Below are 14,455 nucleotides of genomic sequence, written 5' to 3'. Positions count from 1 at the left end.
AATAAAACGAACTCGCTTTCAGAAAAGAATGCTCTAACACTGAGCTACCACAACCTCTTGTTAATTTAGCAGTAACATATTATATATCTTCTACGAAGCTTTCCCGATATATATCCAACATGCTGAAAGGAGAAAACTACTAAGTTTCCCTCCAAATATTTCCTCTGGAATCTACATTTTCATTTCAACGGTAACTTTCCATTCGTTGTCAAAGTCAGTAACAATCTATTTGACGAAATCAGCTTTTCGTTGTAAAATCTCATGCAAAACATTGATTAATGCGCTGCATCATCAACGCAGTCAGAAGTCAGAAGTAAAGAGACGATCACAAACTCAGTACCATACACCACGACGCATCACAGTGAACTGAGACGTCATATACATGAAATGTCATTACTATAGCATATACGGTTGAGGAATATTGTCATTGGTTGGGTATTTACAAATTTTCTTGCTGTGCAGAGCCAACACACATGCTGTTTATGTAATCAATGCGACACCCAAATGGGAATAGAAATCAAACGACACGAGTGTCCTGCAAGATATTTATATGTAAAATGTGCTTAAAATAGTATTGTATTTCTTACAACATATAAAAGTTAAGTTAACTTTTATTATAATAATCGACGCGACTGGATAACTTAGGTTTCAAAGCTACATAAAAAATCAATGTTATTTATCAGTGTATCCTGAATTTGTTTTTATGGCGATATTTTGTTCACTTTTTGGCCTGTTGACTTTTTAGAGCCAGATTGATTGGGTAAAAGAATCAGTAAGTTTACGAACAAGATTGATTAAGGTATGACGTGTATTCACTGCTATTTACAATTCTCGATTTTACCAAAATCAGGTCATTTTACCAATTACATTTGCAAATCGATTTGCTTTTTGAAAAAGGAGGGATTAGCATCTTTTGATGTAACGCTGTGATGATTTGTGGAATTAAAGATTATGCTTTTCATAGTGTGAACTGCTGTTGCTTATTTATTTTGAGCTTGTTTGTAATTTCACCATAAAAACATACCTAGGACACAAACAAAGAACACTGAATTTTTAGATAATGAGTCCTATATTTCGTACTACAAATCTATATAGTTTCCATTGTAAATATATATATCATTACTGAAACACATACACAGGTACTTCCGCAATTACTATATTATAAAAAAGAAAAGAGACCGTATTCCAAGTCTCAGCTACACGATCGAATGCTCTTTAGTTTGCGTCACGTCATTATTATGTAACTTATTTACATATACATGCCTTCACACGAATGTATGTACAGAAATATTTTCATCACATCTTGTCTATGTCTTTTCTTTCTCCTACTTGGTGCAAAACATTAAAAGCAGACAGTTGTACATCCTTCCTTTCAAAATCTGACGTCAGACGATTATATATATATATATTTAAAAAAAATCATTAAAGCACTTCCTTTTAGAGCACTTTATATCGAGCGCGATTCATGAAATGATGAGCAGAACTCTGGAGTTTTAGTAATTCTTCCTTGATCAAACGAGTAATTTCAGCCTTTGCTTTGGAAACAGCCAGTTCGTTTGTGCTCTCAATAGCCAGATACAACTTCCGCTCGCCTTCTGGAGGGTTCTTCCCAGGTAAGAAATACGTGCCTCGAACTGTAATCCCTGCTTCTGAGTATTCACTGATTTGCGCAAGGGCCTCCTATAAAACAGACAAAACGAACATATGTAATCTCCAATAGTAATGCACTACATAAAATACATAATTAATTACACAATTCAGAATTTTGAATATTGAAATGTTTGGCCATGAATGAATATGTACTGCACGCAGCTGAGGGTAATAATAAGGGCGCAGCAAATATTTGCTGTTTATGTTGGTATGATTGGTCAATGAATTCACAAGACATGAACTGCAATAAAACTGTGTGGAAGAGGTTGGAATAATTTTTTTCAATTGTCCACTAACCAATTCTTCAGGACTCAATCAGGATTCTTCTGGTCCAGATGTAATGATAAAGGTAAGTGATATCAATACGGGTAACACAGGATGCCACAACGTTAGCAAAAGAACACAATATTAAAGAATGTCAAAACACAGTACTAAAAGCACAATGTAAATCCAACCTGGTTGACTTTCGCTTGAAGGCACAACTTCACTGTTCATTTGTTGTTGGGTGTTTCGAATTGACAGTGCATTACGGAACACTGAATTTCCAGGTTGGATGTCTGCGCTACTATACATTATGCACTAGTCTAGTTTATAATATGCCAAATTCAGAAATGTATAATATAGACAGAGTATGTAATCCCTTACAGTGAAGCATACTGTTAAGTAGATTTTAAGAAACATGTATACATCTTGTCCCAATAGGTACAGAAAATTTGTATGTAGACTCACTATCCAAGCTTATACATATAATTACTTGATAGAAGTAAGCAATAAATTTTATAATAAGACGAAGAGACTGCACTTATTTATCAATAGAATTATGATTCTGAGTGGGTCTCTTGAGTCTCAACATTAAGCTTTCACTCTCAGTGCTTCTCAGACAGAGCTTGAGCCTGTAATTATTAGATTTTAAACTTTTATTGGAACACGACGATGAAATCATTACTATCAATGCCATCAAATGGACTTAAGATTTTTCATATGTGAAATATCGTTCAAAATTTACCTTCAATAATCTCTACCAATACTTGAATCTATATATAATCAGTATATGTAGTTATTTTGTACGACGGAAGAAAATCTACATGTCATCTTTTCTCTGCATTTCTTTAAGCAGTTACAGAAATGAAAGTTCTTCAAATAAACATTAACATGTATAGCCTGTAAGCCACATTGAAAACCATCTTCAGAATGTACACAGAAATTTGAGTACAGCTTTTAGCACACTCGTTATATTATATTAGGGTTGCCAAACCTTGTTAACGATCTTACGGCTATTCTAATAAATGATAATAATTTAAAAAATACCTTTTTAGATTAAAAAAGAACGGTTTAACACAAAGCTAAAAAATGACTGTAGAACATTCAGTGTTTGCAGAAAATTTCAAGGCATTTTGATGTATCTAAAAGACTGCCTAAGAAAAAAAGTGGTTTTACCTGCATTTTCATAACTGAAATCGGCATTGTGGTGTCATTTTTTGTAAATAGGGGAGATATGAGCTCCTAGTTAAATCAGAAAAAATTAAAATAGTGACCAATACAGGAGAGTTGACAACCCTATATATTTATATATTATTATGTCACTATTCATTAACATTAAAAAATTGAATAAATAACTTAATGTTATATTTCAGGTGTGTCATCTCATTATCACAAAAAATATATTCACCAATGATTATGAATCTTCTGATATCTTTTTTATTCGGTGGGTGCTTTTCATTCTTATTTCTATATGAATTTATCTAATATGTTTAGCCTGAAAAGTACTTACTTTAGAAGTGACTCTCCACCGAGCTTGTTGCGGGAAGTCATTGATTTCCAGCTCCTCCTCGTATTTCCTGAATGTCTCCACTGCTTCCTCTTCAGGTTTATCATCCTCGTCTTTCGGTTGGTAGTTCAGTTTTGTATTCAGTTTAGCAGCCAATTGCTCTGCAACTGTTTTAGCCTACACAAAAGAACACGTAAAGTGTAAAGTTACTACGTATTAATTACTAACGGAATCGTTAAAAGAAGTCTTAAACAGTGAATAATACAGGGTTCCCACTTTCTTAAATAATAATAATAATAATAATAATAATAATAATAATAATAATAATAATAATAATAATAATAATAATAATAATAATAATAATAATAATAATAATCATCATCATCATCATCATCATCATCATCATCATCATCATCATCATCATCATCATCATCATCATCATCATCATCATCATCATCATCATCATCATCATCATCATCATCATCATCATCATCATCATCATCATCATCATCATCATCATCATCATCATCATCATCATCATCATCATCATCATCATCATCATCATCATCATCATCATCATCATCATCATCATCATCATCATCATCATCATCATCATCATCATCATCATCATCATCATCATCATCATCATCATCATCATCATCATCATCATCATCATCATCATCATCATCATCATCATCATCAGCAGCAGCAGCAGCAGCAGCAGCAGCAGCAGCAACGTTTCTAGGACAAATCCCAATTTTCCAGGAATTCAATACAGAAAGGTATAGCAGGGTTGCAACTGTACGTTCAAAACTCAAAGATAGTGAAATGAAAAGTACAGTAGGATATGCAGTGAATACTAATGTAAGTACAGTATTAATACACAATAATTTAATACACAAAGCAAAGCGTAATGAGCTTTATTATTATTATTATTATTTGTGGCCTTGCAACTCCCCTTATAGCCACCCGATCTACCCACATCCAGTACATGTATTTTCATTCTTTCTACATGACATTTTAATTGTGCACCGAACAAATTTACAAACGAAAACCTATTTTTCGTACATGGCATCTTCACTGCGTGAATGTGCGGCAGATATAATTAGGAACTTGTATTATATTACAAGTTTTTCAACTGAGTATGGAGTTCTATGATTTCCTCATCTATAGATATAATTTTTCTCTTCTTTAGCGAAGCTGCTCTACGGATAGCATTTGACTTTGTCAATAAAGTAAAGCAAGACTTCTGCTCTGCTTCATATGCAAGCTGGTTTGCTTTAGTCTTCAAAATTTTACTTGTTTCCATTAATTTCCTTTTCTTTCTCTGCAGCTGCTGTACATTTTCACTTATCTCTTTCCTCGACTTTTTCTTTGAACAATATTTATCTTCTCCAGCTCTGCCATATAGTGCTGCCTTGCATGGAAGACATGATGGAGTTGATTGAAGTTAAGATCTTTATAGCAAATGTTATCATACATCGATCTATGGAGATCTGATACTGGTATAAAGCACAGTTTCTGGAAGATAATGATAGTGAAGACATCATCCAAGAATGGGTTGCCAGACTAGTGGATGAAAGAAGAGAGAAGTTCCCACAGCCAACCACCCAGTTGGGAGAAAGAAAGCCCACCAACCACCCACACATGCAGGATCATGAAATCATTATTCAGCACAAAATCAGGAATAGCAATCAATTAAAATTTTCATTATATTTATGAAAAATCTGACATTCAGTATTTCTGTATATTTCAAGGACAGAAATGCATTCTCAAGGACATTTCCAGGATGTACCCAAGACAAAATCAATTCATAGACATTTCCAGGTTTTCCAGGATTTCCAGGACGAGTGGGAACCCTGATAATAATAATAATAGTAATAATTATATCGATAACGACGATGAAATTAAAGTAAATTACAGCATATTTATTTATTCCAGTTTTGTGGAAAAAAGAAAAGTATAACTTGAAATGTAAATAAACATTACTTAAACTTCAGCGCTTACACAAAATGCTAGTTAAATACGTTTTGTGTTATGCATTTAATACAGGATAAATGAGTGCCATAAGTGTGTTACCTCAAATATTCTCCAATTTCAATACTAGTATTAGCAATCCGGACTGAGATTTATGTGACTTTGTTCAGTTAAAGCAGAGATATGTAGAGACGTATTTTTTTTTTTTTTTTAAAAAGTATATTAAAGAAACGTTTTTCTTACAAAAATACAAGAGATGCTGTGTCATTTCTAAAATAAGCTTTTTTTCAGACAACTGTACAAAAAGAAAATGTAAAAACAAACAGAAAACAAAATTACGCTTAGAATGCACTGAGCCTAGTTTGTAATATAGATTTACAGAATCACGAGAAAACAGCAATGACACTTGAACCTCCACCCCCTTTATTTGATGTAACCTATTTAATGAGCAAGTAGCGGTGTCATGTGTACATCAGATGAAGAACTTTGGTTTGTATAAAGTGAAATTTTCTCAATCAATTAAAATTGAAAACAGGAAGTGGTAGTTACAATTTTATTAATACCGGTTTTAGTAGAGAGAGATTAGTGCTGATGGAATATATCCTTGGACGTTTAATTGATTGCGGAAAACCGCTTCTCGCTATCTATGACCGTTTTTACTCTATAATCGATCAACCTTAAAACCGAAAATTGTTGATTTCTACCATTTCCAGGTTTAAAAATGTGTCAAGACAGATGATGGTACATATTCTTAGAAAGCTAAATCGATTCCAAAAATAATAACAAAAAGGGGTTCTCACTATCTTTTATCCCTTTCACTCTATGTAGACCAATATTGAAACCGAAAGTTGTAATAGATTTCTACCACTTCTGGTTTCAGTAGATAGTTAAGTATGGAGAAGAAATATATTCTTGGGAAACCGATTGTATATCTTAATCGATTGTAGAAACCCACTTTTCACTACCTATTAGTGATTTTGCTGTATAATGTTCAACGTAAAACCGGATATGGTTTATTTCTATCACCACCATTAACGAATTTGTTCCTAATTTTTGACCCTGTACATCCTGGTCAAAATTGATGGTGATTTCAAGTAGTTCTTGAGATTTTGTCTCCCGGGTGGACTGAGACTGGCAACTGGATAATGACTAATGACGCCCTGAAACAATTGTTGCAGCAAATCCTCATCACACAGCTGAAGAATTGGCCAATTCACTTCAAAGCACCTATTCGACTACTGTCTCTCACAGTATACAATATAAAATACTGTAAATAATATAGTTTGAACAAGTACTTTTTTATTTGCCCAAATAACCTTCAAATAGTGTTTAGGCTAAGAGTTAATCTCAAAAAGAATCATTAAATATACTTTGATATAAGAATAACAATAATAATAAACCGTTAACTGTGAATATCAAATATATCTTCTCATGGAGAACACGACCACTTGGGGACGACATTTTTCAGGCAAGACACCCAAGGAGACACTAAAGTCAGAAATAACATAAGACTATGTACGTATTAAATAAATATATCGTATACGTCTTAATTTATGTGGAATCTAGGGGTTGTAGCCAACATGAAAAAATCCTGACAATTCTAGAGCTTCAGAACTTTCAGAATAATATTACTTCCATATTCATTAAATATACTTTGATACCGATATACACGAGATGTCCATGGCAAGTATTGTCGACTTTTTTGAACGCACAATACATAGGCACAACTGATGCCACTGAGGTACCCACCAAAAAGTGTAAGAGGCTAATCTAAAACGATACAACTATTAAGTTAAACTCATCCCATTTTATAAACTATCCACTAAAACGTGGGATTATGCTGCCATATAACTAAATTGCAACGTACTGAGCTGGTGTGAGTTTCGTAATCTTCAGTAGGATAAACAGTTACCAAAAGAACGCATGGTTGGATAAACTCGAGCGACAATGTCCCAGCTGTTCAGAACACCACAGAACACTGAGCACACTATCAGAGCATTAGTACGCAGTGAAAGGTCTCCCGCATAGAGTGCGGCTGTATGTTACAACATATCTATGAGTATAGTGAACATCATCTTTAAGTCTGCAGCAATATAATAAGTCAAGACAATATACATCACGGCATTCTAATAATGTTTCACTAACAAGAAAGAAAAAAAAAAAGATTAAAATACCCAGTAGGTGGCAGTAGAAATCAGCAGTCACTCTGGTCAAGAGAGTGGGCGTAGCTAGATATTAATGTCTTGCGCAATTTTCTATCAAGTGAATGGATAAAGGTAGCGTTTTGATTTCATCCTGACTGGAATTTCTAAAGAAAGTTGGGTTGGAATGGAAAGATCGAAGACATGAGACTTACATATGAACCAACAAGTAAGTGTTAGAATAGGGGAGGAAATGATAGAGGAGAGTGGCAGGGTGTACTTGGAAGGGGAGTTCGACAAGGATGTTGTCTCTCGCCTACAAAATGAAGACGGCACTTCAGTAGGAGGTAGAATGATTAGGTGTGTACGGTTTGCAGATATGGCGCTTGTTGCAGAATCTGAAGAGAAAATCAATAAGATTAGAAAACTTGAGGAAAGATTGTAAAGAATATGGGATGAATATAAATGTTAAGAAGACAAAAGCCATAGTGGTTGGAACAAGGCGGTCGGTGTCAAATATAGAAGTAGGAGGTAAGAAAATAGAACAGGTGACTAGTTTTCGATATCTAGGAAATATTATTAGTGATGATAGGAAGTGCGAATGTGAAATAAAAGCAAGGATAGGAATGGCGAAAGAAGCCTTAGGAGGAAGAAAATACTATTTTGTGGGATCTTGAATAAAGAGTTGAGAAAAATTCATAAAGTGGTTCATGTGGAGTATTATACTGTATGGGTCAGAAACATGGACATAACGCAAAAAAGATGAAAAACGATTGGAAGCTTTCGAAATGTGGGTGTAGAGAAGAATGGAGAAAATTAGCTGGTCGAGTGGAAAACGAATGAGAGGGTTTTAGAAACGGAGGGAAAGAAGAGAACAATTTTATATATTATTAAGAAGAGGAAGAGAAACTGGTTGGGACATTAGCTAAGAAGGAACTGTATCATGAAGGACGTGCTAGGGGTTATGCTGGCAGAAAAGAGACTGAAGAGGGGGAAGGGGACTACGATTAATAGATGATATCAAAACAGAAAAATCATACGTGAAGACGAAGAGATTAATGGAAGACCGTGGAGCATGAAAGCTTCTCAGTTGCGGCAAGTGGCCTTCCAATACTGGCAGAATACCTATGATGATGATGATCTTCCTTTAATGAGTTTCTTCCTATAAACTTCGTACGCATAGAACAGAAAAAAAATATTGCTTATGTACTCACTGTAATGAGAGGTTGAGCACCAGCTCCCTTCAGTACAGCTTCGGCTACCTGCTGTGTAGCACCTTTCGCTTCGGCTCCAAGATTTTTGGCTAAGTTGATCTTCAGTGCAAGTTCACGAGCCAATTTCAGTTTATCTGTAGTTGTAGGTCCCATATTAGGAAGAACTGAAAAAATATATGAAAAAAATAAATAAATAAATAAATAAATAAAATAACAGAAATTGCTCAAAATTCTCAAAATTTTGCTTGGTTGTACTTTTCTTTTAATTATATCTTCCATAAAATTGGAAAATGTCATATATATTTAAACACGAGACACAAGAATTACACTCGAACTCATTAATCATTCAATTCCACTTCTACTCTCCGTGTTACCGAATCCCCCTGTAATCTGTAGCTGTATAATCTATTGACAATGTCAACACAAAGCATATTGATGGCAGCACTGTTGAGGACGAAAAGCAATCGAATATTACAAAAAGGGATTATGTACACGCTTACTCCCTTCGTTTTATATGCCATTGATTGTAAATTATGTATATCGTCTCTGCACGCGGTATGGTCTCTTTGCATTCCAAGGCATGCAACATATAGTGCAAGGGTTCTCCCAACAAAAGTGTTCACGAACACCTGGAGCAATATATATATGCACACTAAGGTATATCAAAAATAGGGTGAATTTGCCTCTAAAATCCAGAATTTTTTGAGTAGCTAATTAATTTTTTCGTATTTTGCAGACATCAAGGTGAGGGAAGACTGACAGCAATTTCAGCCTTCTAAGCCAACCCTCTGGTACGTAGACAAATTAAAGATAGTGCATCGACTTGAACATTATTCTAAGGAGAAGATGTGCGATGTTATTATTTTTTTGTAAGTCAAGTAACAGAAACCATCTCACATTCATTGAGAATTGATAGAGGTCTATGGAGAGAGAATTATGTCGCAGAAACAAGTGTGTGTGTCGTGTAACGCATTCGCAAGTGGTAGGAGGACTGTGACAGATACGACAGTGGCAGGAGGACTGTGACAAATGATAACAAAAGTAGCTAACCAGCAACGTCCATCACCGACAGGAATGTGTGTAACGTCGATGCGATGATTCATGAAAACAGAAGGGTGAAGTTGCATGACATTACAGATGCCCTGCAAATCTCATATAGTTCAGTAAGGAGTATCGTCCACGACCAACTTGGCTTCAGGAAAGTATGTACGCGGTGCGAGCCAAAACATGAGTGAGGGCCAAAAACACCTTCGAATGGGCATGTTTGACTTAAATCATACGATATGCCCACAAAGGAAATTCATTCCTTCATCGCATCATAACAGGCAATCAAACCCAACACTCCTATTGACACCTGATTCAAAACGCCAGAGTATGACATAGAAACATCCGTCCTCACCTCCGGTCAAAAAATTCTAGATCACAACATCTGCCAAGAAAACAAGGGCTAGTGTGTTTTGGGATTATTAATGTGTTATTCATATTGAATTTCTGACAAGGTTACGAGCATTACTGCGGGCATATACTGCCAGATCATGGACAAGCTGAAAGCAGTCATACGTCAGAAACCAAAAGGAGCACTACGAGAGGTGTTGATACCGCACGACCGCATGCAGCCCAACGGAACCATATACACATCATGAATTTCAACTGGGAAATCTTGACCATTCTCCGTATAGCCCTGATTTAGTCCCTTCCGACTATTACTTGGATTTCGAAAGAAGCACCTCGTAGGTGGCGTTTCGGTACACCGGAAGAAGCACAAGAAGCTACGGTTATCTGGTTAGGAAACCTAGAGCAACATTTCTTTGCAAAGGGCATATAGACAATGTGGTATTACGTTGGAATGCATGATTGAACCGCAATGGTTTTTATGCCAAGTGTTAGTGTGGTACCATGTGTCAAATACGATACAGTTACAGATATTTATTCATCTCTGCACGTTTCTCAGTAAATCGAAAATTCACCTTTTTTTGATACACCTTTATTCACGAAATTCGCAACAGGGCCTTAACTCAGCTACTAGTGCACATAAATCTTTGAAACAAAAAATGTTAATACCAAAATGCATGTGTCGAATCACGTGGTGATGCTTCTGAAATCAGGGACGTCTCAGAAATACCTCTACGGCGGGGGGGCACTCCAAAAGTTTAAATAGAAACAGGACTTAATTTTGCCCCCATTGAAACAATTGCTACATTTTAAACAACTTTGAGAGGAAAACACTTTTCTGTATCTCTTACCGTTTGGCAGCTACACAAGCTCATTAATAGGTCAATGCAAAGATTTTCGCATGCTGCAACTCAAAAGAAATAGCAAATAATTGTTTGAAACTAAACCGAAGTGCAAAAGTACATATGTGGAAACAAACGGTGCAATTTTCGAAAGCAGTGACATTGCGGGTATATCTGTATTGGGGGCAGCCAACTTTAAAATGTCAAATAGAAACAGGGGTCGATTTTGTTTGCATTGAAAGAAGATGATATTATATCACTTTCAGAGGCAATAGTTCATTACAGTTGGTACCTTATGGCTGCTAGAGAAGCTTAGTTAGTGGACAAAAGCAAAGTGATGAGATAGGATTTCAAAGTTAGATCAAAACGAAATAAGGAACAATTAGTCGCAACGAAGAAAAACAGTAACGAATTACCAAAGGGTTGAGCAAAACATGGGGACATGAATCTGGTTATCTGCAATAGAGCAATTTAAAAAAGATGAGTACATAGCTAAAGATTCATCTTACTTTCTGCGGAGTGTACTCGATGTAGTCTTTGTTTCATGAATGTTCAAAATGATGTCCACGAACAGGAATTCAATGATATATTCGCTGTACATAATTATGAACAACAGTTTCAAGCTCGGCTATGTTAATGTTCCGGAATGCGGTTGTCATGCGTTCTTTTATGCTGCGAATTGTACTTGGTCGATTGACATAGCAAAGCCTTTAATTCGACCCCAGAAAAAAAAAAATCATATAAGTAACATCGGGAGACCTCAAAGAAAACTGAACTGGAATCTCTCCTGATCCAGCGTTGCGGAAATAGAACATTTAACTCTTCCCTACAGATGGCAGCATTATGTGCGGGACAGCCATCTAATCGAAACCACATTGTCTGAGGTATATGGAAAGGTACATTTTCCAATAATAGCTGTAGATGGTGTCGCAAGAAGTCACGATACATTGACCCTGTTAAATGACCATCAAAAAATTATAGCACAATGGGCTGAGTCCCTGGAACGCCATTCCACACATTAATGTTTCATCATCATTGCCAATTGGTTTCTCGCATCCAGTGAGGATTCTCTGCTGACCAGTAATGTGCTTCATCAGTCCCTAAAATGGAGACTACCAAATTCGAGCACCGTATAATCGAGCTGCAGCCATATAATTTTCTCGACATTCTCCTAGAATCATTAGCATCTGGAATGCTTTCAAATTCGTATACGGCATGAATGTTATTATTTACTACCGACACTTCCTACTAAAATCCCTTAACCATCAACGCCATAATAACTAACTAATTAACTCTATGGCCTATGGAACCCTGAGGTTCAATGCCGCGTCCACAAAAGCTCTCTACTGAATTCTACCCGTAGCCAACTAGATCCAGTTTCTACTATGTATTCCTACTTCTGCGAGATCCACCTTAATATTATCCTCCCATCTGCGTCTAGGTCTTCCTAATGACCATTTTCCGAAGACAAGACTTTGAAAGTGTTTCTACTTTCTTCCATCCTAGCTACATGACCTGCTCACCTAAGCTTTTAGACTTGATGACCCTAACAAGGTTTAGTAAACCGTATAAATTATGTAGTCACTTGTTATGAAGTTTCCGTCATTCCCCATTCCCGTTCCTCTTGGGTCCGAATATTCGTCTCAGGATCTTGTTCTCAAATACTTTCAGTCTATTCTTCCCTTAGAGTAAGCGACCATATTTCGCAACCATACAGAACAATAGGCATGATTATCGTTTTATATATTTTAAGCTTCAAATTTTTCGACACAATTCGTGACAACAAGGAATTTTGAACTGAATAATAACGCGAATTCCCTGCTTTCAGTCGACAATTAATTCTTCTTCGTGAATATGATTTTCGTCTGTTAATATTGATCCTAGATATTTGAAAGTACGCACTTTATCAAAATAATTATTTAATATTTTAACGCATCCGAAATTTGCCCCACTATGGTCCCGACGCACTTCCATGTATTTAGTTTTCTCTGCATTTATTTCTAATCTAATGTCCCTGCAAGCGTTTAGTAAGACCTCTGCATTTCTTTCTATTGTTCTCCTATTATCCCCTATTGGATTTACATCAGCATATGCCATAACCTGATGAACACCGTTCAATTCTAGGCCCCGGTTGCTATCTTTGATTTTCCTTATAGCGTATTCCAGGACAAAGTTGAATAATAATGGCGACAACGCATCTCCTTGTTTCAGGCTATTCTTGACGTGAAAGCTCGTGGACAAAAAGTTTCCTACCCCGACTTTAGTTCGGGATTTATTTAAACATATCTTAATTAATCTAATTAGCTTTTTCCTTATTCCAAATTCTGTAAGAACGTTGTACAATGTTTCTCTCCTAACCGAGTCGTAAGCCTTTCTAAAATCAATAAATAGTTGATGTACCGGGGTATTATATTCCAATTCCTTTTCGAGTATTTGGCGAATGGTAAATATTTGGTAGATAGTTGATCGATTTCGTCTAAATCCGCACCGATAATCTCCAATAATTTCATCTGCGTAAGGGGTCAATCTTGCTAGTAGAATGTTTGGAAGGATTTTATAGGATGTTGACAGAAGAGAAATGCCTCTATAATAATTACAGTCAGTTTTGTCGCATTTCTTGTGAATTGGAACAATGATTGATTCTTTCCACTCTTGTGGCAATTTTTCCTTGTTCCAGAATTCATCAACATCATACAAGCGTTTTAAATCACTGTGGAACTGCAGTCCACGTCACTTTACGAGCTTGTAATTCACGGGGGCAGTTTAGCTCAATTCGGAACACCTTGTTCAATACAAGGACCACTTTAACTCTCTGCACAGGTTACTCACTCTAGTACTCTGTTCCATGTTCTGAATGCTTCATTGCTCCTCCTGCTCTTTGTATGGCATAACGGTAATCGTATCTCCGAATCCAAACATAATATGTATTAAGAAAAATAATGTACTCATTGGTTACTGGATCCAGAATAGTACCAATACACAACTACTGGCACAGTTTGATGGGTGTGCTGTTCGAAACAACGACGAAGCGGCCCACGCTCCTAGATTTGTGAGGGATTTCATATTGGATGTACACAAGATACGTCGAGTGTCGACTTCATTGGCGGCTCTGGGCTATCTTTGGGTTAGGCCCCGATTATGTACGAAAAAGACGTCGGAATATGTTCGCCAGGACACAGGTTCAAGGTATCCTTCTGGCATTCACCTCATATGACCGCGGAATCCCCCGGAAAAATATCACACGGGATGGTGGTCCGCAGGGACAGGTTTCAGAAACGCCCGAACGCAATGAGATCGCTCTCCTGTGTTTTCCATCTCTCATTGAGACTAAGCAATTGCTGAGAGATGGTAGGGCGAAATTTAGACCCTGGACGTTTCAGTATCTCATCCATAACTTCGTTACTTAGGAACTCTCTGCTTTGCCCACAAATGCGCTATTCTACCCATTTCCCATCTATTTCATTACATCCT

At 36.3% G+C, this 14,455-nt stretch overlaps 1 protein-coding gene across 1 annotated transcript in view; it reads right to left on the bottom strand.

Moving 5' to 3' along the window:
* Positions 1-531: 531 nt before the first annotated feature.
* Positions 532-14,455, bottom strand: part of Prp5 (pre-mRNA processing factor 5) — a 121,857-nt gene continuing 107,933 nt past the window's right edge. The window contains exons 18-20 of the mRNA XM_081759222.1: positions 8,751-8,914; positions 3,422-3,595; positions 532-1,680 (exon numbers count right to left, since the gene is read on the bottom strand). Of these exons, the coding sequence (XP_081615348.1) occupies positions 1,438-1,680; positions 3,422-3,595; positions 8,751-8,914 (581 nt within the window). The 3' untranslated portion in view covers positions 532-1,437. The remainder of the gene's footprint in view (positions 1,681-3,421; positions 3,596-8,750; positions 8,915-14,455) is intronic.

Source organism: Thermobia domestica, chromosome 5 (assembly GCF_964235325.1).
Source record: "Thermobia domestica chromosome 5, izTheDome1.hap1.1, whole genome shotgun sequence".
Taxonomy (NCBI): domain Eukaryota; kingdom Metazoa; phylum Arthropoda; class Insecta; order Zygentoma; family Lepismatidae; genus Thermobia; species Thermobia domestica.
This window is presented reverse-complemented; position numbering and strand designations above follow the sequence as displayed.